Below are 26,635 nucleotides of genomic sequence, written 5' to 3' on the forward strand. Positions count from 1 at the left end.
TACGGTGGCTTGAGTTTGTGCACGCAGTGGTGATCCACGTGGTGCTATGCGTGGCACGACGGTACGTATACGCGAAGGAGAGCGCGCCGGACCACTGAGTCCTGACATGCAAATTGTTGAGGGCACAGGCGTCCCCTTTGTTCTCCTCAAGTCCGCTGACTAATGACAGATCAGCGAAGACTACCATAGTGAGGAAGATGAGGATTGACCGCGGAGCCTCTTGAGAATGTAGAGCGTTGGTCACTGGCCAGAGGTAGGGGCGAAGCTTCGCTTTTCTCACTGCTCTAATACCATGATAAAATGAGAGATGAAGAATGAAATTGTAAAGGTAAAGAGAAAAGCATATTCCAAGTCTATTTATAAATGGTGAAAGAGAAATTTTCTTTAACTGAGCAGAGTGCTATGCAGTTGAAGAACTCTCTATGTTATCAAACTCTTTGTTATCAACGGAAATCTCTCTCAAGAACTTTTATTTCTCTTTCAGCTGCGTGGCACTTGAAATACAATATATGCTCTAATTAAAATTCACAAATGATACCAATGACACATAGTTTCACTAGTAGAGACACGTATGAAAGTGACACATGCATGAAGGTAGACTTTTTTATTTGACATTACTCCAACGATATGACGTAGATGTCAGTAACAGACGATGGCATCCTCATTCATCATCACATACATAGAGATGGATAGTAAGCACCCTCCAAGCGGGTTTGCTAAGCCAGCATCACGTAGACTCCAAATACAGTGAGATGCTCGGTAGTTGCAAATCCAAAGAAGCCTTTGATGTCGTCATATTCTACGTTTACTTCGAAAAAGGTTCCACCCCCACCTCCATATGGACCATGTGTCCTTCCAAGATTGGTGCCAAACATGAGTTGAGATATGCAAGGAAGGTCCGAACAGATGTGTTTGACATACCCAGAAACAGAGGTGAGGTATTCATCTTGCATGAGAGTAATCTGCAAGGCAATTAGAACAATGATACACTTAGCTATAGTGTATCTGTTATCAGGTGGCAGCCTGATTAGAAAGTACATCGATTGAAGTTGGAGAGGCATGCCTGGAATAGTTCACCGTCGGAGCCTCCATATGAGTTACGCGAGTGGTGCCGTCTATCTCGAAGGTTATCTTAATGGAGTTTACGCATGAAGCGGCGCCAACGCTAATGCCTGTGATTTTGTCAGCAGGTTCCATGCCCCAACGAGACTCGCTATCGCATGGACATTTGCGGAAGCCCCATCCTCGAGCTTGCGCCGCCGTCTTGATCACGTTTGAAGCCTGCACCACCATGCATCCATCACAAACCAAATAGAGTAGAATAGAAACTGCAATGTGTACTACTTAGGCTTCCCTGCAAAGGAAGCAAACCAAATATACGGAGCTCTCTCTCGCTCTCACCATTCTGAAGCGAGCTCCTCTCGCACCGGATGATATGCACACACTGGGGCGAGAGCGAGTGGGAGTGTTTATAGAATCAAGGTGAGGTTGTTCAACGTCGATCGAAGGTGAAATGATCGAGACTTCTAATTCAGACTAAAGCTGGTAGTCAATATTTCATTTAGACCGAGTGGATATTGGATGGACACATTACTCTTATTCATGTGTGGATGACATCTTAATCTAAAATTAATATGACTTCAAAGTCCAGCTCCATCCCAAGTCATTATTTAAAACTTCATGGTCTTTCTTCATGCGTGCACGCTGCAATCCATCCTTCCATGCATGAATTCATGCTTGTACACCAACTCGATTATCCACTCTATGCAAGGACATATTGAATGCATCAAGATTTGAATCCATGATCGATCGGAACGGCATATATGTATCCCATATCACAAAATAATATTGTAGCCTGGCTTTTATGTCAAGCAATTAAATACAGTCCCTTTCTATGATCAGTTAATGGAGAATTAAGTTTGTGTCAATTTGAGTTTTAAGTTTCATTATATTGATTTCTAATTCATTCACTTAGAATTTATAGTCTAAATAATTGTAAAGAATATATTCTTATGATTGGGATTATGAATAACCTGTAAAAGATATGATAATATATGTTTTAGTGGACATTATAATTGACATTCTTAATTTTATAATTAAAATTATTTATTTCTGTTATCTTATTTACATTTATGTATATACATATTATGATTGAATATTTATAATAGAATTGTCATAAATAGATAAATTATAGAAGATTTTTTTACTGCAATAGGAAGGACTAATAACATTATGATATATAGAAGAAAGTTTGACATTTATGATAAACGATCGCTATGACACACATTAGCAGTTAGACTTAATATGGTATTATTATGTTTATTAGACTTATTTACCTATTTTATAAAATTCATGTGCATGTGTAAAATATTTTTTTAAAGATTTAAAATCTAATTAAATATTTTTTTAATAATCGTTGTTTTATTATGATATGATTTCTTAAGATATGACATTGATGGGAGGGATTCTTTTTATTATAAACTTAAGTAATCCTATCGAACTTGATTTATCAAATTTACTTTTGTGATAATGTCATGGCAACTTCAATTGAGTGTTTATGATATTGCTCTATTAAGGTACGACTATGGAGATGTTATATCATATAAGTTTGTGAATTTATAATAGGATGACTTAGAAGTGAGCATGGTAAATTCGACTTATTATTTCCTGATGGGCGAATGATGTGTTGAAAAGTCACAAATATCAACAATGAGACACATCATAGTATTAATAAGATAGACTTTATTTCACACTACTCAAACACACATCCAACTCAAACATAGATGCCAGTAACAGACATTGGCATCCTTATTCATCATGGCACACATTGGTTGGCTAAGCCAGCATCACGTAGACTCCAAATGCAGTGAGATACTCTGTAGTTGCTTGTCCGAAGAAGCCCTTAATCTCGTCATATTCTACGTTGACTTCAAAAAAGGTTCCACCCCCACCTCCATATGGACCGTATGTCTTTCCAAGATTGGTGGTAAACGTGAGCTGAGAGACGCATGGAAATTCAGAACAGTCGTATTTGACATACCCAGAAACGGAGGTGAGGTATTCATCTTGCATGAGAGTAAACTGCAAGGCAATTAGAGCGATGATACATTTAGCGATTTATATATTTGATAGCAGGTATTAGTAGGAGGGAGGGGAAGGCAAAATAATAGATGCATGGATGGATGGATGGAGGTCGGAGAGGCATGCCTGGAATAGTTCACCGCCGGGGCCTCCATATCTGGGAGTTACGCGAGTGGTTCCGTCGATGTCGAAGGTTATCTTAATGGAGTTTACGCATGAAGCAGCGCCAATGCTGATGCCAGTGATTTTGTCTGCAGGTTCCATGGCCCAACGAGACTCGTTGTCGCATGGACATTTGCGGACGCCCCCTCGGGCATGCGCGGCCGTCTTGATATGGTTTGAAGCCTGCACCACCATGCATCATCCATCACAAACCACATAGAGTAGAATAGAAACTGCAGTACTACATAATAGATAGGCCTCCATCTAAAGGAAGCAAAGCTATATTCCTTCGGTGGATGCAGAATATCTACATAGCGTCTCTCTCATCATCAGCGAGCTTATGAAGGAAGGAAGGAACTCCTCTCACACCGGATGATATGCAAACACAGTCGACTCGATGGGGGGAGAGAGGATGGATGGATAGGGGGGTATTTATAGAACCAAAAGGTGCATCAAGTTGTCCAATATTTATGTATGAATGGAACTTGTATTACTTAAAGCATTGGATTCATATTGACCATTTATAGGTTGGATTACTTAAAATATGACTTCCAAGTAGTCAATCTCAATCCAAAGTCGGTAGAAATATTATCACTCCATGCTCATCTTCGTTTATAATACGAATGGTTTGCATTAAATCTTTATACGAATGATCCTATCTTCTACGTGTATTAACATCAAGCAGTCTCTCTTTTCTTCTTTTTCTTTCCTTCCTTTTCGGTTCAAACATGACCGTGCGATATCTTAACACCGCCTTCTTACCTTTGAATTCAAACTGGACAAAACAAATAGGGCTGATCATTTTCCACTGCATGCTGATCAGAAGACTCCCGGGAGTATTTTACTATTTTATTTTGATTAAAGAACTTTTACGAATAATACTCTTCTAGTCTTTCATTATGAATTTATGTTTGTCTCGTAGACCAATGGGCTTCGGTCATATTTAATTAAAATACCATAATAGCAATACTGTGGGCTTAATCTTCCAAGCCAAACTAGTGAAATTTGACATTGTAGATGATCCATTTCCATTCACCACACATTAGTATATCTATCTTGTATCTGTAAATATTGAATCTATTATTTCATACTTTTTTAACAGACTCCAAGCCAAACTATTGAAATTTGACATTTTAGATGATCCATTCCCATTCACCACACATTAGTATATCTATCTTGTATCTAAAAACAATGAATTCATTATTTCATACTTTTTTAACAGACTTACTGTTGAAAATTTTAAGTTTCCAGTAGTAATAGAAGTTGAATTTAAACCAATTGTTGCTGATCGGATAGAGATACATGATTATGCCAATAGTTTTACTATATTTGAATCAAGATTTTAGTTTATATTTTTTTGTATCTTATTAAATATCGCAACAACAGTATGAGAACAACAAAGAAAGATTTTTTAATTTTTATCTTTTTATCTATTATTTTTATATTTTCATCCGTAAAATCGATAACATTAAGATAATTGATTTAAATTTAACTTCCATTACTCGAAACTTGAACTTTCCAATGAAGGATACATTATTTTCATATACCAGATAGATGTAATAGTGTGGTAGATGGGAATGGATCATCTTCAATGTCGAAGATTAAGCTCATAGTATTGCTTTGCTGTCTTTTAATTAAATATGAACGAAGCCCAATGGCGTAGGAGACAAACATAAATGCATAATGAAAGACTAGAAGAGTATTATTCTTTTATGCATAATTAAATAATGACTTTGATGTCATATTAATTTTAATAATCCCAGCAGGATTAGTATGAAATTCTTTCAAAAAAAGTAAATGGTTTATCTTATGTATCTATTGAATAACCTCAGCAGGATTAGAATGGAATTTTGATGCATAATTCTTTCAACAAAGTAAATGGTTAATTTTAATAACCCCAGTAGGAAAGTTTGGTTTTTATATTAAGATATCATCCATGTATCTATTGAATATCCACTCGATTTAAATTAAATATTGACTATCAATTTTTTTCAAAATAATTATAGATTAATATTAAAATCTCGAAAGTGAAAGATCTAGGTCCATTTACCGTAACATCATCGATTTTTCTAACGAAAATATGAAAATAATAGATACAAAAGTAAAAATAAAAAAAATTATTATTCTCATACTGTTGTTGTGATATTTAACAAGATAAAAAAATATAAACTAAAATATTGATTTAAATATAGCAAAACTATTGGTATAATCATGCATCTCCATGTAAATTGGTAATAATTAGTTTAAATTCAACTTTTATTACTACTCAAACTTGGACTTTCCAACAGTCCAATTTGAAGGATACATTATTTTCAGGTGCAAGATAGATGTAATAGTTTGTTGGATGGGAATGGATCATATAATATGTCCAATTTCACTAGTTTGCTTTGCTGGTCTTTTAATTAAATATGACCAAAGCCGACAAACATAAATGCAAAAGACTAGAAGAGTATTATTCTTGCATGAAGTCTTAAATAATGATTTTGTGTATCTAGATTTCAAAATTTTATATTAAAATCTCTATAATTATAAAAGTAAAACATCTAAGTCAATATATCCTAATGTTGTCAATTTTATTGATAAAAATATAAAAATAATAGGTAAAAAGATAAAACTTTTTTTAAAAATCTTTCTTTGTTGTTCTCATACTATTGTTGTGGTATTTAAGAAGATACAAAAAAATATAAACTAAAATCTTGATTCAAATATAGTAAAACCATTGGCATAATCATGTATCTCTATCGACATGTATATGATCGGTAACAATCGGATTAAATTCAACTTACATAACTACTCTGAAACTTGAACTTTCCAACAGTAAGTATGTTAAAAAAAGTATGAAATAATAGTATGATCATTTGAAGGATTCATTATTTTCAGAAACAATACTAATGTGGTGAACGGTAATGGATCATCTACGATGTCAAATTTCACTAGTTTGGCTTGGAAGATTAAGCTCATAGTATTGCTTTTCTGATCTTTTAATTAAATATGACCGAAGCCGAATGATCTACGGAGACAAACATAAATTCATAACGAAAGACTAGAAGAGTATTATTCTTACTAGTTCTTTAATAAAAATAAAATAGTAAAAGACTCCCGGGAGTCTTCTGATCAGCTTGAATTAATAGTGAAATCCACATTGGTTCTTAAATTTTTAAAACCATGGAAAACTCTTTCCAGTTCTCTCTCCTCAAAACCAAAACCACAGTGATAAGAGAAAGAGAGATTTGGATTAATCGAAGATCAGCATGGAGTGATAATATTTCTATTGACTTGGAAGTCATATTTTAAGTAATCCAACAGACTTAACTATAAATGGTCAATATGAATCCAATGCTTAAATTTTTAGGTTATTGACGATGTTATCCACACATAAACCTGACTAAAAAGAAGAAAACAGCAAAGAACTCGATCCTCTCGGTTTAAGTAAAACAATGACTTGGAAGCGGTACCCTTACTGTTTCTTTCTTTCTGTATTGTTGTTACAAGTTCCATTCATACATAAATATTGGACAACTTCATGCACCTTTTGGTTCTATAAATACCCCCCCATCCATCCTCTCTCTCCCCATCGAGTCAAGTGGGTTTGCATATCATCCGGTGTGAGAGGAGTTCCTTCCTTCATAAGCTCGCTGATGGTGAGAAGAGACGCTATATAGATACTCTGCCTCCACCGAAAGAATATAGCTTTGCTTCCTTTAGAGGGAGGCCTATCTATTATGTAGTACTGCAGTTTCTATTCTAACTCTATGTGGTTTGTGATGGATGATGCATGGTGGTGCAGGCTTCCAACCAGATCAAGACGGCCGCGCATGCCCGAGGGGGCGTCCCCAAATGTCCATGCGGCAACGAGTCTCGTTGGGCCATGGAACCTGCAGACAAAATCACTGGCATCAGCATTGGCGCAGCTTCATGCGTAAACTCCATTAAGATAACCTTCGACATCGACGGAACCACTCGCGTGACTCCCAGATATGGAGGCCCCGGCGGTGAACTATTCCAGGCATGCCTCTCCAACCTCCATGCATCTATTCTTTTGCCTTCCCCTCCCTCCTTCTAATACCTGCTATGAAATATATAAGTCGCTAAATCTATCATCGCTCTAATTGCCTCGCAGTTTAGTCTGATGCAAGATGAATACCTCACCTCCGTTTCTGGGTATGTCAAACACGACTGTTCTGAATTTCCATGTGTATCTCAACTCACGTTTACCACCAATCTTGCAAAGACATACGGTCCATATGGAGGTGGGGGTGGAACCTTTTTCGAAGTCAACGTAGAATATGACGAGATTAAGGGCTTCTTTGGTCATGCAACTGAAGAGTATCTCACTGCATTTGGAGTCTACGTGATGCTGGCTTAGCCAACCCTTGTGTGCCATGATGAATAAGGATGCCAATGTCTGTTGCAGGCATCTATGTTTGAGTTTAGTGTGTGTTTGAGTAGTGTGAAATAAAGTCTATCTTCTGTCACTACTAATAATATGATGCATCTCATTGATAATATTTTTGACTTTTGAACACATCGTAGGCCCATCCGATAATAATAAGTCTAACTCTACATGCCAACTTCCAAGTCACCCTATTGTAAACACGAGGGAAATTCTTGTGCTTCACTAACTTATATGATCTAATATCTGCAAATATGTGCCGTAATAGACCAAATAGATTGTTTTGACCCCTATGCTCCCAACCAACCAAACAAGACACTTCACAGCTTGTACAATTTGTATCTCAAAAAATCATCAAAGAAACATGGATAACCATAATCTAAGAGGGTCTTGGACGTGCATCAACAATCCCTTAATATGACAATGGAACCTTCAATAACTCAACTAAAGCTCTAATAACTCAACAAATCCTTTTAACGTGCTAATTCGTAGGTAGATCTAGTATTGCGATTTTGTGCCACTCCCTCCGAGTCCACTTGCTTGTTTAATCGATTGATTGTTATTATTCACGATGAAATTTCATGTCAGATTTAAATAATGATTTTGGATAGGTTCTCATGAAATTTCAAATATTGACTTTAGACAGGCTCTCAAGTCAGATTAAAGGACCATGGAGCATAACTATTATTGTTATTATTCACATCTTCTAAAACTACATGAAGATGTGAATAAGGGTGATATATTTAGTTATCAGTAATTCTAAGTTCCAAAACAAAGAAGGAGAAACAAAGTGGACTGATGTGAGATATTAATGTGGACTGATCATCGGCACAGTCAAATTTCAGCTTGGCTGGGAAGATTAAACTCATAGGTTTGCTGGTCTTACAATTGAATATGACCCGAGCCCGATGGTCTTTTAATTAAATGCATAATGAACATTTTGTTATGGAAGATTAGAATATTATTCTTACTGGTCCTTTAATAAAAATAAGAAAAAGCAAAAGACTCCCGGGAGTCATCTCAGCTTCAATTCTATCGCGCAAACACCATAAGTGAAATGTCTTCATGATCTATATGTCCCTATGATTTATATTTCTAAGGACCTGATATTATTAAAATATTATATATTTTCTTTTATTTATTTATAATCACGTGAATCAATCATTGAAAGATTATAGATTTTCTCTCTGTCTCTATTTTATTCATAATTCATTGTTTATAACGATCTTATGAAAGATGAGAAAAAAGAAGAAGAAGAAGATATACTTTTTCTTATAAATTGGCATCATCATATTTTTCGAATTTATTGCTGATGCACCTACAAATCAGATAAAAACTTTACATGACATTGAAAAGTATGTATCGTATATTTGATCTATCATTATTTAATTTTAATTTTTGACATTGAAATTTATTTTTGCAATGAAAACTCTATCTTATCCTAAAAATTTAAGCATTGGATTCATATTGACCATTTATAGTTCAGTCTGTTGGATTACTTAAAATATGACTTCCAAGTCAATAGAAATATTATCACTACATGATAGTTTTAATCCAAATCTCTCTTTCTCTTATCACTGTGGATTTCCATGGTTTTGAAGAGAGAGAACTGGAAAGAGAGAGAAGGCGATGAGAGGCATTGATATATAAGAACCAATGTGGATTTCATTATGAATTCAAGCTGATCAGAAGACTCCCTGGAGTCTTTTACTATTTTATTTTTATTAAAGAACTAGTAAGAATAATACTCTTCTACTCTTTCATTATGCATTTATGTTTGTCTCCCAAGACCAGAAAGCAATACAATGAGCTTAATCTTCCAAGCCAAACTTGTGAAATTTGACTTTGTAGATGATCCATTCCCACATCCACAATTTTTCGACAGACTTGAATGTTGTTGGAAAGTTCTAGTTTCGAGGAGTAGTAATCGAAGTTTGAATTTGGGCCAATTGTTACATGTACATATATATATATACATGATTATGCCAATAGTTTTCTTATATTTGAATTAATATTTTAGTTGATATTTTTTTATCTTCTTAAATATCATTACAACAACAGTATGAGAATAACAAAGAAAAATAAATAAATGAATACTATTTTTAGTTGATGGAATTAACACGAGGCAGTGGTGGTATTGATACCTATGATTTAGTCGACAGCTTCCATAGACATCGAGACTCAATGTTGGTTCCAAAATTTTCTACTGCCCCATTCGAATTGGCACCAAAAAAAGTTCATGAAAGAGTATGTGATTCTTTCGACTACTTCAATCTTCAATCTATCCTTAGTGACACCCATCAATTCGATAGTCCAACTACGGCTCCTTTCAAGACAAATTCTCATATCAGTGTTCTTTATCGTTGTGAAAAGGCATGTGAACATTCAACTCAGTTAAAAATATTTTGTTCTTGCCGTTTCATTTAAACTTTGCTCTTTCCCTGAGGCTTTCCCTAATCGTTCTCACCAAAAGGATATGGAGGAAGAACATGATGCATCCACCAAAACTCACACTTGGGATCTGATAGAGTTAACTTCAAGAGAATCTATGGGAGGTTGTAAATAAGCTTGTAAGATCAAGATCCAATCTGATGATGATGATGACTGTCTTATTGCAAGGAATTTGGCACTTATTATTGGAAATACAATCAATATATGTTCTAACTAACCGGTTGACTATGGTTAGAACTTTCATTTCTCTTTCAGTTGCGTGGCACTTGAAATACAATATATGTAATCAAATCAAATAGTTAAGTTAGGAACTAATCTTTTTCCTTGTCATTGTAATTTAAAAAATCTTAATCTATTTTCTTGTTTGTTCTTATGAATTAAAAGTATCTATTAAGCATTCCAAATAGAGTTATATTATATTTATTAGTATATTAAATAGAAATAATTTATATTAAATAAATATAAAAATTAAAAAAATTTAATGGGGGCTCACCTCCTCCTACTTAAGGAAGGAATTTCTTTCATTCGTTCTTCGCTTAGCCGAGCCTAACAGCGGAAGAAACGAAGGGTTATACCCTGTTGACGAGAGGTAGATTTCCCTACCTTTCTTAAAAATAAAAGTTTTTATTTTTATTTTGATTCTTTAAATGTTGAAAGTTTTAAAAAATTTATCAATTCTTTAAATGTCAAAATTTTTTATTATTGTCTTAAAATCTATCAACAAAAGTTTTTATAATGTTTTTTACTTATGCTTATGATTTTTATTTTTAATTTAAACATGTTAAAAATTTACATGTTTTCTGTATTAAATATAAGATATTTCTTAACATTATAGTTTACCTTTAATCTTATTTAAATTAAATTTTTTATTAGATTAAAATATATTATCTAAAATTTTTAATATTCTTTGATCTGAAAATTAAAATGTGTTATTCGGAATGATTTAAAATTTATTTAACTAAAATATGTTAAAATTATTATATGTGTTGAAAGTATGATTTCTATTTGAATTTATAAGGTTATTTCTTTGCATTAAAGTTTTATCTCTCAATCTTTTTTTTAATGTGTTATTATGTTTTTGTTTATATAATTGTCAATTAATATATGTTGTGGCATAAAATTAGATATAAATTCGATTGAAATTGCTCATAGGCTAGACCCAACCCGTAGGTTAGGCCACAGCCCGCTAGCCAAGCCCAATCAATAGACCAGGCCCAACTCGTAAGCTAGGCCCAACCCAAGGGTCAGGCCTTGGCTCGTAGGGTAACCCAGCCCAACCATCATGGGTGGTCACGTGTGACGCACATGACCAACCCATAGGCTAAGGCTGGGCCAGCCTAGTGTGATGCATGCCTATTCATGTGTAATGTACATGACCAGTATATAGATTGACCCAATCTAGCCTAATATTATTGTTGGATTTGAGCCTAAATTGAATAAATAAATAAATTATAATAAATGTTTAATGCAATCAATATTTAGGGTGATTCCAAATTGATTATTTTATTCAAGTTAGTTTAACATAAATTGAACCTAATCTAGTCCAAATTATACTAGTCTAGGGTGGTTCCAGACTAGTTAAATGAGAATTGGCAATTGGTTCAGTTAGTTCTAGTAAATCGAGTTCAATTAGATTGATTGAACTAATGTTCAAGACAATTGAGGGTTAATTTGTATTATTTGATATCGATGATATTTAAACGAGATATTTTAAATTATTATTTCATCCCGATATAGATATGACTAGTGTGAGATTATGTTATTACCCTATCAAGGGCTGGTAGGGCGATTCTCTTTGGGGATTAGCAAGTCGTTAGACGTGATAGTTGGACGGTTCCTTTATCTGCTATTGAGATGAACATGTCCCTACTTTGGCAGGTGAGGGACACCACTCCATCCCCTGTTTGGAGTATGATATGAGTTTGCATACATCCGCTGTTAGAAAAATACAAACTCATCCCGTAGGATAAAGTCTCTCCATCCATTGTTGAGGGAGTGCACCTTTGGATATTTAATATATGCCAATAGGATTATTGAATTTTGATCATGTATTCATTTTGAGTTGACTTTTGGGATTCCTACTCAGTATTACTAAATTTTCTTTGTTTTTGATTTCCAGAGTAGCCTCCCTCTAGTACTAAATCATATTCCAATGGAGAACAGACCTTCCTCTACCGCTAAGTGGAGCCACTTGGATAATTCTTGAAGTTAACATCACTATGTTTACTTTTCTACTTATGATTTGATAAATAAATAAATTATAATAAATGTTTATAAATGATGAATAAAGTATTATTTATCTACTTGGCTTTGAACGTATGGAAAGATATAAAAAAAAGAATACAGGATGTGACATCTTTTTATAGTGTCAAAGCATAGTCTAGGGCTTCTAGGTATATTAGGTCCCTTGATTGACTCTAACTGATGATTATTTTTAACTTATTATAAGAGTAATAGAGCCAATTCCGGGTGGTCCTATCAATCGGGGTGCTTATGGTCATAATTCTATTAGTCTACGCACTTGGAGAGGTGTTCGAACAAACAATAACTTGGAAGTTCTACGCATTGTAGAGCAAACCTAGTTTTCACATACACCTGCCACTGATTATATACCAACTTCTTCGACTTCGCAGAATGCACCTTATGCCCCAACACCCGTCAATGCTCTAAATGATATATACGGAGAACTTAATGCTATTAGAGGATAATTTGAGCGTTAGGACAAGCGAGATGGAATTCCACGGGGTAAAAATAATACCTTAGAGATTGGAACCACCAGTTTTTGTGAGCAAACTAGATCTAATCTTTGTTGAATGTTGGATTCGTCAAGTGAAGAAGACATTCGAAGCTATTGAATGTAGGGAAAATCAAAAGGTGCCTTTCGCTTCTTTCATTTTGGAAGGGAATATAAACACTTTGTAGACCTCAAAATAGAGGATGCTAGAGGCGAGAGGTAATGTGGTGACTTGGGAGCAGTTTAAAGATGCATTTTATGAATAGTTCTTTCCTGATTCGATTTGCTTTGAGAAACAACTAGAGTTTCTTAGCATCCATCAGGGAAGTAGAATCGTAATAGAATATCATCATTATTTCAGTGAGTTGGCCCAGTTCTCTTCACATATTGCTTTCAATGAAAATCAAAGAGCTCGTCATTTTGAGAGAAGACTTCGATCATCAATTAGAAAGTTCATTACAGTACTAATTTTACTAACATATGATGAAGTGTTAAATCGAGCTCTGGTGGTGGCGAAATTAGATAATAAACTACAACAAGCAAAAGATCGAAAGCAACCTTTTAGTAGTACACCATTTGTGTATGGGGGATCACATTTTGGACCCTCGAAGAAAGGCAAAGACAAACAGTTTAGGCATCAACAAGTAGGAGCTCCTAGTAATCAAGTCACTTTAAGATGCTATTTCTATGGGAAGACAAATTATGTTTCCACCTCATGCCTCATAGGACAACATGTATGTATTTATTGTCAACAACCGGGGCACATGTCGAAGGACTACCCTCTGAAGCAACATTAACGCCGAGCTCCACCCTAAATAGCTGGACAACAACAACTAGGACCCAGAGAGGGAGGACAGGCAAGATTCTACACATTGACTCATCAAGATGCTGAAGCCTCGAGATCTATTATTAAAAGTATCATCACACTTAGTGGTATGCCAACATATGGGCTTATAGATTCTGATTCTACGTATTCTTTTATATCACTCCATTTTGCTATGAAATTGCATAGAAATTGTGAGATAATGAGTAATGCATTAATGGTAGTAACACTAGTTGGAAACTCTTTGATAGTTGATCATATATATAGAAACTATGTTATTACTATTGAAAGTCACGATTTGCTAGTAGATCTTACTCTACTAGAATTTCAAGATTTCGATGCTATCTTGGGTATGGAGTAGCTTTCAGCATACCATGCAAGTGTCGATTGTTTCCGGAATACTATTACTTTCTTACCCCTAGATCAACCATCTTTCAAGTTCACTTAGATTCAAGAAAAGTTCCCTTCTATTATTTCAACCTTAAGTGCTACCCAACTATTACTGAAAGGATGTCAGGAGTACTTGACCTTCATTTCTGGAGAAGAATCTAAGAAGCCAATATTAAAGAGCATCCCCCGTTGTACGAGATTTTCTATAACACACCTGATTAGTCCCACATTGAAAGTGGGCAAGATTAAGATTGACTTATAAGGGTCCGATGAGTGTATTATTATCAATTTCAATTTAAGGATTATGGTCAATGGTTTAGACCAAACGAAGTTGATATATATTTTTCCTTAAGACCTACTTGCATTGCCACCAAATAGGGAGAAGATTCATTACTTAGAGCTAGCAGCTATCATTTTCACATTAAAAATTTAGATACATTATCTCTATGGATAAACTTTTGAAATCTTCATAGATTATAAGAGTCTCAAATATATTTTCATATAAAAAAATTTAAATATGAGACAAAGAAGATGGTTGGACTTTCTAAAGAATTATGATTTTAATATCAACTATCATCCTGGGAAGGCTAATGTAATTGATGATGCCTTAAGCAGAAATACTTTTAGTCTCATAGCTTATATGAATATTCAAAGGAATTCAATGGTAATAGAGTTGGCAGACTTAAAACTTAAACTTTTATCGGAGACAAATAAAACTTAAACTTTTATCGGAGACAAATAAAGATTTTCTTGCATGTCTGATGGCACGATCATTTAGTAGAAAACGTTAAAGAAAATCAGAAGGAAGATGCATATCTCCATATGATAGTTAAGGATATAACTTAAGGATCTAGACTCGAATTCCTCTAAACCGAAGATGATTCTAGTACATTCTATAATCGTCTTTGTATTCCCGAAAGTCATACAATAAAGATACAATTATTGGAGGAGGCACACAGATCAAAATTTAATATCCATCCTAGGACTACTAAGATGTATCGAGATTTACACCAAAACTACTAGTAGCATGATATGAAGAGAGATATAGCAGAGTTTGTTTCTAAATATCTGATATGCCAGCAGGTGAAGGTAGAACATCGAGTACTTGTGAGAAAATTACAAAGGAATTCAATTCCTGAATGTAAGTAGGAGCTAGTCACTATGGATTTTGTGATAGGATTACCCAAGACTACGAAAGGTTATGACGGAATTTGTGTAGTATTAGATAGACTTATTAAATCTACTCACTTCCTCCCTGTTAACAAGAAGTATTCATTGGATAAACTAGCAAGCTTATATATTAAGGAGATTATTTGATATCATGGAGTGCTAGTTAGCATTATCTCAGATAGAGATCCAAGGTTCACCTCTAAGTTTTAAGGAAGTTTACAAAAATCTTTGGGCATGCAGTTAAAGTTTAGTACAGCTTTTTACCCCTAAACTAATGGTCAATCTGAAAGGACAATACAAACTCTTGAAGTTCTCTTAAGAGCATATGCTTTGGACTTTAGTAGGAGTTGGGATATTTACTTACACCTAATTAAGTTTTCGTACAATAGTAGTTATCACTCTAGTATATAAATGGCTCCATTTGAAGCTCTTAATGGAAGAAAGTGCATATCACTTGTCTATTGGGATGAGATAGGAGACTAGAAGCTTTTGGAACCTCAATTAATTCAAAAAATTGCTAATAATATTCGAATTAAATGTCAAAGATTATTAACAGCTCAAAGCCATTAAAAAAGTTATACAAATCGAAAGCAAAGAGATTTAGAGTTCGAAGTGGGTGAGCACGTCTTCTTAAAAGTGTCGCCAACTAAGGGAGTTATGAGGTTTGGACAAAGGGGGAAATTAGTCCAATATTTATTGGCTCATTTGAGATCTTATAAAAGGTCGAGCCTATGGTATATAGATTGACATTGCCCCTGGCTTTGGCTAGTATGCATGATGTATTCCATGTATCGGAGATATATCAGGGATCCATCACATATCATATCTTATCAACCTCTACAATTAAGAGATGATGTCACTTTTAGAGAACAATCAACCTAGATCTTGGAAAGGAAAGAACATGTTCTAAAGAATAAAATTATACATTTGGTAAAGATTTGCTGGCAATACCATTCAGACTAAGAGGCAATGTGGGAAAGAGAAGAAGATATGCTAAATTTGGGGACCAAATTTCCTATAGGAGGAGAGAAATGTAATCAAATCAAATAGTTAAGTTAGGAATTAATCTTTTTCTTTACTTGTCATTGTAATTTAGAAAATCTTAATCTATTTTCTTATTTTTATTGTGAATTAAGAAATAACTATTAAGTATTCTAAATAGGGTGATATCATATTTATTAGTATACTAAATAGAAATAATTCATATTAAATAAATATAAAAATTAAAATAAATTATCTTTAATAGAAGCTAATCTCCTCCTAAGAGGGATTTCTTTCATTCATTTCTCATTTCTCTCCTATTTAAAGGAGTTACACCGAACGAGAAATAGGTTTCCCTACCTTTCTTAAAAATAAAAGTTTTAATTTTTATTTTGATTATTTAAATATTAAAAAATTTATAGTTTAAAAATATTTATTAATTCGTTAAATGTCAAAAAAATTTATTATTATATTAAAATCTATTAGCTGCAATTTTTATAATGTTCTTTGACCCCTACTTATAATTTTTATTTTTAGATTTAAACATGTTAAAAATTTACATACTTTATGTATTAAATATATAATATTTCTTAGTATTATAGTTTATCTTTAATTTTATTTGGATTAAAATATGTTATCTAAAAATTTTTATATTCTTTGATTTAAAAATTAAAATATACTATTCTGAATAATTTAAAATTTATTTGACTAGAATATATTGAAATTATACATGTGTTGAAAGTATGATTTCTATTTAAATTTATAAGATTATTTTCTTATTTTAAAGCTTATCTCTCAATCTATCTTTTAATATGTTATTATGTTTTTATTTATATAATTATTAATGAATATACGCTGTGGTATGAAATTGGATTAAAATTGCTTATAAGCTAGGCACAACCCATAGGTTAGTCACAACCCACTGGCCAGGCCCAACCTATTAGCCAGGCCCAACCTAGGGGTCAAGCCCTAGCCTGTAGGCTAACCCAGTTCAACCATCATGGGCAGTTACGTGCAATGCACATAACTAGTCCATGGGCTAAGGCTGAGCCAGCTTGGTGTGATGTATGCCCAGTCATGTGTAATGTACATGACTAGTATATGGGTTGGTCTAGTCTAGCCCAATATTATTATTGAATTTGAGCCAAATATTAATTGAACTAAACTAAGCTTGATTAGTCTAAATTGATTCTGGGTGATTCTGAATTGATTAACTTATTCAAGTTAGTTTAACCTAAATTAAACCTAATCTAGTCTAAATTATACTAGTTTAATATGGTTACAGACCAGTTAAATGAGGATTAGAGATCGGTTCTAGTAAATCGAGTTCAATTAAATCGATTAAACTAAGGTTCAAGTCAATTGAGTACTAATTTATATTATTTGATATTGATAATTTTTAAAAGAGATATTTTAAATATGTTATTTCATCCCGATATAAGTATGACCAGTGTGACATTATATTATTACCTTGCCAAGGGCAGGTAGGGCGATTCCCTTCGATCTGCTGTTGGGAGAGTACTTCTTCAGATATTTGATATACACTAATGAGATGATTAAATTTTAATCACGTATTCATTTTGCGTTAACTTTTAGGGTTTCTACTCAATTGAATTTCTTTATTTTTGATTTTCAAGGTAACCTTCCTCTAGTATTAAATCGAATTCTAATAGAGAGTGGGTATTTCTCTACCGACTACTTGGATGATTCTCGAAATTAACATCACTATGTTTACTTTTTTACTTATAATTTGATGAATAAATAAATTATTATAAATATTTATAAATAATAAATAAAATGATGATTATCTACTTGGTTTTGGAAAGATATAAAATAAAAATTCAATATATGCTATATTTAAAAATCACATAGACACATAATTTTACTGGCAGAGACACGTATGAAAGTGACACATGCATCAAGGTAGACTTTTTTATTTGATATTACTCCAACGATATGACGTAGATGTCAGTAATAGACGATGGCATCCTCATTCATCACCACATACACAGAGATGGATAGTAAGCACCCTCCACGAGGGTTTGCTAAGCCGGCATCATGTAGACTCCAAATACAGTGAGATGCTCAGTAGTTGCATATCCAAAGAAGCCTTTGATGTCGTCATATTCTACGTTTACTTGGAAAAAGGTTCCACCCCCACCTCCATATGGACCATGTGTCCTTCCAAGATTGGTGCCAAACATGAGTTGAGATATGCAAGGAAGGTCCGAACAGATGTGTTTGACATACCCAGAAACGGAGGTGAGGTATTCATCTTGCATGAGAGTAATCTGCAAGACAATTAGAACAATGATACTCTTAGCTATAGTGTATCTGTTAGCAGGTGGCAGCCTAATTAGAAAGTACAGCGATTGATGTTGGAGAGGCATGCCTGGAAAGGTTCACCGTCGGAGCCTCCATATCTGGGAGTTACGCGAGTGGTGCCGTCTATCTCGAAGGTTATCTTAATGGAGTTTACGCATGAAGCGGCGCCAACGCTAATGCCTGTGATTTTGTCAGCAGGTTCCATGCCCCAGTAAGACTCGCTATCGCATGGACATTTGCGGCCGCCCCATCCTCGAGCATGCGCCGCCGTCTTGATCACGTTTGAAGCCTGCAACACCATGCATCCATCACAAACCAAAGGAAGCAAACCAAATATACGAAGCTCTCTCGCTCTCACGATTCTGAAGCGACCTCCTCTCGCACCAGATGATATGCACACACTGGGCGAGAGCGAGTGGGAGTGTTTATAGAATCAAGGTGAGGTTGTTCAACGTCGATCGAAGGTGAAATGATCGAGACTTTTAATTCAGACTAAAGCTGGCAGTCAATATTTAATTTAAATCGAGTAGATATTCGATGGACACATTACTCTTATTCATGTGTGGATGACATCTTAATCTAAAATTAATATATGACTTCAAAGTCCAGCTCCATCCCAAGTCATTCTTTAAAACTTCATGGTCATTCTTCATGCATGCACGCTGCAATCCATCCTTCCATGCATGAATCCATGCATGCATGTACACCAACTCGATTATCCTCTCTATGCGACCAACATGGGACATATTGAATGCATCCAGATTTGAATCCATGACCGATCAATCGGATGGGCATATATGTATCCCATATCACAAAAATAATATTCTAGTCTGGCTTTTATGTCAAGCAATTAAATGCAGTCCCTTTCTGTGATCAGTTAATGGAGAATTAAGTTTGGTGTAAACTCCTAATGTGTACGTTAATAGAATTAGTTGGGCAACCTTAACCTTAGAGAATGAAGAGGGGTAGCATTTAAATTAGAATTAATTAGCACACTCTTTTTAGCTTGAAAACTGAGAAAACCATGCCACTAGGAAAGTTTCTTCATAGCCTTCTGGATAGTCGTCATGCATATGCAAGAGAATACGCTGTGGGCTGTGCAAGAGTGACTAAATACTTAATAGAATTTGCTCTCTTGCCTTCAGATTAGGTAGCAAATATCCCGTCTTAGATCATTAGACACATGTGGGGAAAAATAAATCTGTTTTTAATATTAGTTAAGGACTCAAGTATATTTAAAATTCTTCGTGATATTGGAGTTCAATTTAATGTCTTAGTTGTTCAGTATATATATATATATATATATATATAGAGAGAGAGAGAGAGAGAGAGATATGCATGGTTCCGAGGAATGTTAGTTTCTTTTTTTTAATTAGAGTTTTCATTGTAAAAATAAAAATCCTGACTATACTACTGTTCTACAAAAAATTTCAATGTCAAAAATTAAAATTAAATAATGATAGATCAAATATACCATACATACTTTTTAATGTCATGTAAAGTTGTTAACTGATTTGTAGGTGCATCATCATTGAATCTGAAGAATAGGATGATGTCAATTTATAAGAAAAACTATATCATCTTCTTCTTTCTTCTCATCTTTCATAAGATCGTTATAAACAATGAATTATGAATAAAATAGAGATGAGAGAAAATCTATAATCTTTCAATGGTTGATTCACGTGATTAAAAATAGATAAGAAAAAATATATAATATTTTAATAATATCAAGTCCTTAGAAATGTAGATCATAGAGACATATAGATCATGAAGACATTTCGCTGATGGTGTTTGCGTGATCGAATTGAATCGGAGATGACTCCCAGGGGTATTTTGCTTTTTCTTATTTTTATTAAAGGACCAGTAAGAATAATATTCTAATGTTCCATAACAAAATGTTCATTATGCATTTAATTAAAAGACCATCGGGCTCGGGTCATATTCAATTGTAAGACCAACAAAACTATGAGTTTAATCTTCCGAGCCAAGCTGAAATTTGACTGTGCAGATGATCAGTCCACATTAATATCTCACATCAGTCCACTTTGTTTCTCCTTTTTTTGTTTTGGTACTTAGAATTACTGATAACTAAATATATCACCCTTATTTTTATACGAACATGACAGTAAAAAAATTTAAATTTTGGCCAGATAACACTATGGAAACAAAAAAATCAATAATAACAATAATAATTATGCTCCATGGTCCTTTAAATCTGACTTGAGAGCCTATCTAAAGTCAATATTTGAAATTTCATGAAAGTCTATCCAAAATCATTATTTAAATCTGATGTGAAATTTCATCATGAATAATAACAATCAAGTGGACTCGGAGGGAGTGGCACAAAATCGCAATACTAGATCTACCTACGAATTAGTATGTTAAAAGGATTTGTTGAGTTATTAGAGCTTTAGTTGAGTTATTGAAGGTTCCATTGTCATGTTAAGGGATTGTTGATGCACGTCCATGACCCTCTTAGATTATGGTTATCCATGTTTCTTTGATGATTTTTTAAGATACAAATTATACAAGCTGTGAAGTGTCTTGTTTGGTTGGTTGGGAGCATAGGGGTCAAAACAATCTATTTGGTCTATTACGGCACATATTTGCAGATATTAGATCATATAAGTTAGTGAAGCACAAGGATTTCCCTCGTGTTTACAATAGGGTGACTTGGAAGTTGGCATGTAGAGTTAGACTTATTATTATCGGATGGGCCTACGATGTGTTCAAAAGTCAAAAATATTATCAATGAGATGCATCATATTATTAGTAGTGACAGAAGATAGACTTTATTTCACACTACTCAAACACACACTAAACTCAAACATAGATGCCTGCAACAGACATTGGCATCCTTATTCATCATGGCACACAAGGGTTGGCTAAGCCAGCATCACGTAGACTCCAAATGCAGTGAGATACTCTTCAGTTGCATGACCAAAGAAGCCCTTAATCTCGTCATATTCTACGTTGACTTCGAAAAAGGTTCCACCCCCACCTCCATATGGACCGTATGTCTTTGCAAGATTGGTGGTAAACGTGAGTTGAGATACACATGGAAATTCAGAACAGTCGTGTTTGACATACCCAGAAACGGAGGTGAGGAATTCATCTTGCATGAGAGTAAACTGCGAGGCAATTAGAGCGATGATAGATTTAGCGACTTATATATTTCATAGCAGGTATTAGAAGGAGGGAGGGGAAGGCAAAATAATAGATGCATGGATGGATGGATGGATGGAGGTCGGAGAGGCATGCCTGGAATAGTTCACCGCCGGGGCCTCCATATCTGGGAGTTACGCGAGTGGTTCCGTCGATGTCGAAGGTTATCTTAATGGAGTTTACGCATGAAGCTGCGCCAATGCTGATGCCAGTGATTTTGTCTGCAGGTTCCATGGCCCAACGAGACACGTTGTCGCATGGACATTTGGGGACGCCCCCTCGGGCATGCGCGGCCGTCTTGATATGGTTTGAATAGAAACTGCAGTACTACATAATAGATAGGCCTCCATCTAAAGGAAGCAAAGCTATATTCTTTCGGTGGAGGCAGAGTATCTATATAGCCGTCTCTCTCACCATCAGCGAGCTTATGAATGAAGGAACTCCTCTCACACCGGATGATATGCAAACACACTCGACTCGATAGGGAGAGAGAGTATGGATGGGGGGATATTTATAGAACCAAAAGGTGCATGAAGTTGTCCGATATTTATGTATGAATGGAACTTGTAACAACAATACTGAAAGAAGAAGTACCGGTACGGCTTCCAAGTCAATGTTTAAGCATTGGATTCATATTGACCATTTATTGGTTTGGAAAATGTGAATACTAGTTAAGCCTGTTGGATTACTTAAAATATGACTTCCAAGTTCAGCTCAATCCATGCTTATCTTCGTTTATAATACGAATGACTTGCATTAAATCTGTATACGAATGATCCTATCTTCTACGTGTATTAACATCAAGCAGTCTCTCTTTTTTTCTTCTTCTTTCCTTCCTTTTCATTGTAGAAATCTTATCGGTTCAAACATGATTGTGCGATATCATAACACCGCCTTCTTACCTTTGAATTCAGACTGGACAAAACAAATAGGAATGATCATTTTCCACTGCATGCTGATCAGAAGACTCCTGGGAGTATTTTGCTATTTTATTTTGATTAAAGAACTTTTAAGAATAATACTCTTCTAGTCATTCAATATGAATTTATGTTTGTCTCGTGGACTATTGGGCTTCGGTCATATTTAATTAAAAGACCAGAAAAATAATAGTATTGGCTTAATCTTCCAAGCCAAACAAGTGAAATTTGACATTGTAGAAGATCCATTCTCGTTCACCACATTAGTATATTTATCTTATATCTAAAATTAATGATTCCTTCGAATGATCATACCATTATTCATAATTTTGCAACAGACTTATGGTTGGAAAGTTCAAGTTTTGAATAGTAATGTAAGTTAAATTTAAACTAATTGTTACCAATCCTATACTTGTCCATGGAGATACATAATTGTGCCAATAGTTTTGCTATATTTGAATCAAGATTTTAGTTTATATTTTTTTGTATCTTCTTAAATATCACAACAATGGTATGAGAATAATAAAGAAAGAACTTTTTTTTAAGTTTTACATTTTTACCTATTATTTTCATATTTTTGTTTGTAAAATTGATAGTGTTAGGATAAATAGACCTAGATATTTCACTTTCATAATTATAGGGATTTCAATATAAATTTATTAGATCTACGTACCAAGATAACAAGGTATAACTATAGAGAATAATCTATAATTAATCCAAAAAAAACTGATAGTGAATATTTAATTTAAATCGAGTGAATGTTTGTTAGATACTTCCATGTGGATGATATCTTAATCTAAAAACCATTCAAACTTTTATAATGACTATTTACTTCTTTGAAAGAATTCCATACTAATCTTGTTGGGGTCATTAAAATTAATACGACATCAAAGTCATTATTTAAAACTTCATAGAAGAATAATACTCTTCTAGTCTTTCATTATGCATTTATGTTTGTCTTTCAGATATTTGGCTTCAGTCATATTTAATTAAAAGACCAGCAATGTAACACCCCTGATTAGTCCCACATCGAAAGTGGGCAGGATTAAGATTGACTTATAAGGGTCTGATGAGTGTACTATTATTAATTTCAGCTTAAACATTTTGGTCAGTGGTTTAGACCAAACGAAGTTGATAGGCCAATTAGCCCATCAGGCTCGGGTCATGATATTTGGTATCAAAGCCGATCTAGCATTTGGGCATGGTGAAAGCTAAATTTGACTATTAGAAAGTTTAAATTTCTGAGTAATGGAAGTTAAATTTAAACCAATTATTACCAATTCTATACATGTACAATGAGGCACATGATTATACTAATAGTTTTGTTATATTTGAATCAAGATTTTAGTTTATATATTTTTTTCATCTTCTTAAATATCGTAACAATTGTATAAGAACAACAAAGATTTTTTTAAATTTTTTTTATATTTTTACCTATTGTTTTCATTTTTTTGATTAGTAAAATCGATGATATTAGAATAAATAAACCTAAATATTTTACTTTTATAATTATAGGGATTCTAATATAAATTTTTTAGGTCTAGTGACCAGGATAATAAGAAAGTCTAACTATAAAAAGTAATTTATAATTAATCTAAAAAATTAATAATTAATATTTAATTTAAATCGAGTGGATATTGGATGGATACATATATGCGTCTCATGTGAATTAATAATAAAGAAACAAAAAACACATTATATTTTTGCTGGATAGAACCAACGGAACAAAAAAAAATTCACGTGGGTTAATAATAATAATAATAATAATAATAATAATAATAATAATAATAATAATAAGTTTATTATTATTATTATTATTATTTATGCTCCTTCTTCTTTTGAGAGCCCGTCCAAAGTCATTATTTGAAATTTCATCGTGACTATCGGATTTTTATTTTGAATGATAATGCATTCATATATTAGTAGTTTCATCTTAAACCTAAAATGATCTACACAATACAATAAAATGAGAAAAATATGATGAATCGATCTATTAACATCATGACATTTGGCTTGATACAAATATGAGGTTTTCTATAGTGAGTGACACACCGTAGGAAAGTTCTAGTTTCGAGTAGTAATCGAAGTTGAATTTAAACAAATTGTTACATGTAGATAGAGATATATGATTATGTCAATAGTTTTCTTATATGATTGATTAGTCAACTATTGCATTCTTTCCTAGGTTTTGGCAAACTATCTTAAACCCTACCTTACATATCTCAACAATAAAAATAGTTTGCTTTCATCACTAAAATGACAACTTTGTATTCCTTAGATCCTCAATCAATCTATGATTTAAGGATCAATCAGTGACTGAGTGAGGAAAATCTCTCCCTGAAACTTGTATAAATACATATCACCCCAATGAATGGAATAACAAATTCTCCAATTCTTCATGGTATTAAAGCTCCTTGGCCTCTTCATTCTAAGTTCGCGAAGGTCCTCATCACTGATGATCTTGATCTTGGCGGCTACGTCGAAGCTCTCCAGCTTCAGATTGAACATCGTCTTCTCCTCCTTAGGTGCTGAACTGGCAACACTAGCAGGTTCAAGGAAGTTAGCGACGACACCCATGCCGAAAGAATAATAGTGATTCTCTACTGCTAAGCAAAGAATAGTAGCAATTCTTCTCACAAATGCATACTCCAGCTCCTCAAATAGCAAACACTCAACTAGTAAATCTATTGTCAAAAATCACAATCGTAACATTTTGTGACATCCATCGTGGGGCTCTATCAAACAAGCTGGTGGCAAAGGCTCTGTCATCACCATAGAAGGCCTCTCCTCTGCAAATCCTCCCTTTAATCGACAATCAGATATGCAAATCCTCCCTTTGATCGGCAATCAGATATACAATCATAGACCACTCCACTAGTTATGGATACAATAAGATCATCTTATTCTATAAGCAATTCAAGCCTTGTTAACTTCATAGTACCACTAATCTTTTCGTTCAATGTTGTAGCAGAATCATTGTCAAAGTTACAAACCACCCTTTCAATTGCTTTCGCACTCACATATTAAGTTTTTTATCTACTCTGATGAAAATAACATAATAGGAAAATAGTATTGTTGATTATATATATAATTTAAAAATTATTATAGATAACTTGATTTTAATAGGTAATCTCCTGAGTGATAAAAAAGTCATTATCTATACTCTCAATAGCCTAAAAGATGAATATAATAAACTAGCAATGGTAATTCGACCATGTGAGTCACAAAGGTTATTTGAAAAAATTTACAAGTTGATTGATCATGAAACATATTTGAAATGAGAAGAGAGGGTGATGGACCAACTATCATAGGTCAATTCAATCAAAAATATGAAAGTAAGAGCAATCAAAATAACAAAAATTTCAACAAAGGATCGAACAAGATGCTCACTTGACACATAGATAATACATAAAGTCATCCCTTCTACCATGGTAGTAACTTTAATCCAAACAACTCAAGGCACAACTTTAATTATAGCCATCAATACTTCTGCATCCCAATAATAATAATTAACAAAAAATTATCTACTGATAAAATTAGACATATAGCAAGTGTTTGGCGATCTTAACCTAAGCTTACTACCACACGTAACTGGCTTCAAGAAAATACTATACCTACTCCGACTGCTCATCTAAGCAATTAGACTGTTGACTCTGGGGCTTTTCATTATATCACATCTGATTTATAGAATTTATCCATCTACAATAACTATAGAGGCAATAAAGACATCATCATTGGTAATGGTAACAAAATCTCTATTACTCACATTGGTTACACAACACATGATTTAAACACAAATATTTGATGATATTCTATGTGCACCTTACATAAAAAAAAATATTATCTTTGTATCTCAATTCTATAAACAAAATAACATCATTATTGAATTATTTTTTAACTTATTTCTTATAAAAGATATAAGCACGAGGGTATCCTTTGTCCGAGGCCACAATAAAGATAATATCTATGAATAGTCATTAGCTTCACAAATCACCAACCAATCACTCTTGCTTTAGTTGTTGCTCCAATTGATGTGTGACATT

At 33.8% G+C, this 26,635-nt stretch overlaps 3 protein-coding genes and 1 long non-coding RNA gene across 4 annotated transcripts; 1 reads left to right on the top strand and 3 right to left on the bottom strand.

Moving 5' to 3' along the window:
- Positions 1 to 716: 716 nt before the first annotated feature.
- LOC135622088 (jacalin-related lectin 35-like) lies at positions 717 to 1,293 on the bottom strand. Its single transcript, XM_065123728.1, has 2 exons — positions 1,039 to 1,293; positions 717 to 962 (listed from the first exon to the last, which is right to left on the bottom strand). Exons 1-2 carry the CDS (start codon positions 1,291 to 1,293, stop codon positions 717 to 719), a joined length of 501 nt encoding a protein of 166 aa, XP_064979800.1.
- A 1,410-nt stretch (positions 1,294 to 2,703) lies between these two features.
- Positions 2,704 to 22,151, bottom strand: LOC135623639 (jacalin-related lectin 3-like). The gene is made up of 3 exons (XM_065126828.1): positions 22,090 to 22,151; positions 3,208 to 3,426; positions 2,704 to 3,081 (listed from the first exon to the last, which is right to left on the bottom strand). The coding sequence occupies exons 1-3, from the start codon at positions 22,090 to 22,092 to the stop codon at positions 2,836 to 2,838; spliced, it is 468 nt and encodes a 155-aa protein (XP_064982900.1). The 5' UTR covers positions 22,093 to 22,151; the 3' UTR covers positions 2,704 to 2,835.
- Positions 6,741 to 7,749, top strand: LOC135621969 (uncharacterized). Its single transcript, XR_010490977.1, has 3 exons — positions 6,741 to 6,884; positions 7,031 to 7,249; positions 7,364 to 7,749. It is a non-coding gene; the product is annotated as an uncharacterized LOC135621969 (long non-coding RNA).
- LOC135622222 (jacalin-related lectin 3-like) lies at positions 18,013 to 18,902 on the bottom strand. Its single transcript, XM_065123867.1, has 3 exons — positions 18,869 to 18,902; positions 18,578 to 18,799; positions 18,013 to 18,476 (listed from the first exon to the last, which is right to left on the bottom strand). Exons 2-3 carry the CDS (start codon positions 18,713 to 18,715, stop codon positions 18,231 to 18,233), a joined length of 384 nt encoding a protein of 127 aa, XP_064979939.1. The 5' UTR covers positions 18,716 to 18,799; positions 18,869 to 18,902; the 3' UTR covers positions 18,013 to 18,230.
- Positions 22,152 to 26,635: the final 4,484 nt, after the last annotated feature.

This window comes from Musa acuminata, chromosome BXJ2-9 (assembly GCF_036884655.1).
Source record: "Musa acuminata AAA Group cultivar baxijiao chromosome BXJ2-9, Cavendish_Baxijiao_AAA, whole genome shotgun sequence".
NCBI classification, from domain to species: Eukaryota; Viridiplantae; Streptophyta; class Magnoliopsida; order Zingiberales; family Musaceae; genus Musa; species Musa acuminata.

Bases quoted from the DNA above. Each gene is read 5' to 3' on its own strand.
- LOC135622088 (XM_065123728.1), bottom strand. From the start codon at position 1,293: ATGGTGGTGCAGGCTTCAAACGTGATCAAGACGGCGGCGCAAGCTCGA. The intron at 963-1,038 runs GTACTTTCTAAT...ATTGCCTTGCAG, and splicing joins CCTCTCCAACTTCAATCGAT to ATTACTCTCATGCAAGATGA.
- LOC135622222 (XM_065123867.1), bottom strand. From the start codon at position 18,715: ATGGAACCTGCTGACAAAATCACAGGCATTAGCGTTGGCGCCGCTTCA. The intron at 18,477-18,577 runs GCATGCCTCTCC...ATTGTCTTGCAG, and splicing joins CCGACGGTGAACCTTTCCAG to ATTACTCTCATGCAAGATGA.
- LOC135623639 (XM_065126828.1), bottom strand. The intron at 3,082-3,207 runs GCATGCCTCTCC...ATTGCCTTGCAG, and splicing joins CCGGCGGTGAACTATTCCAG to TTTACTCTCATGCAAGATGA.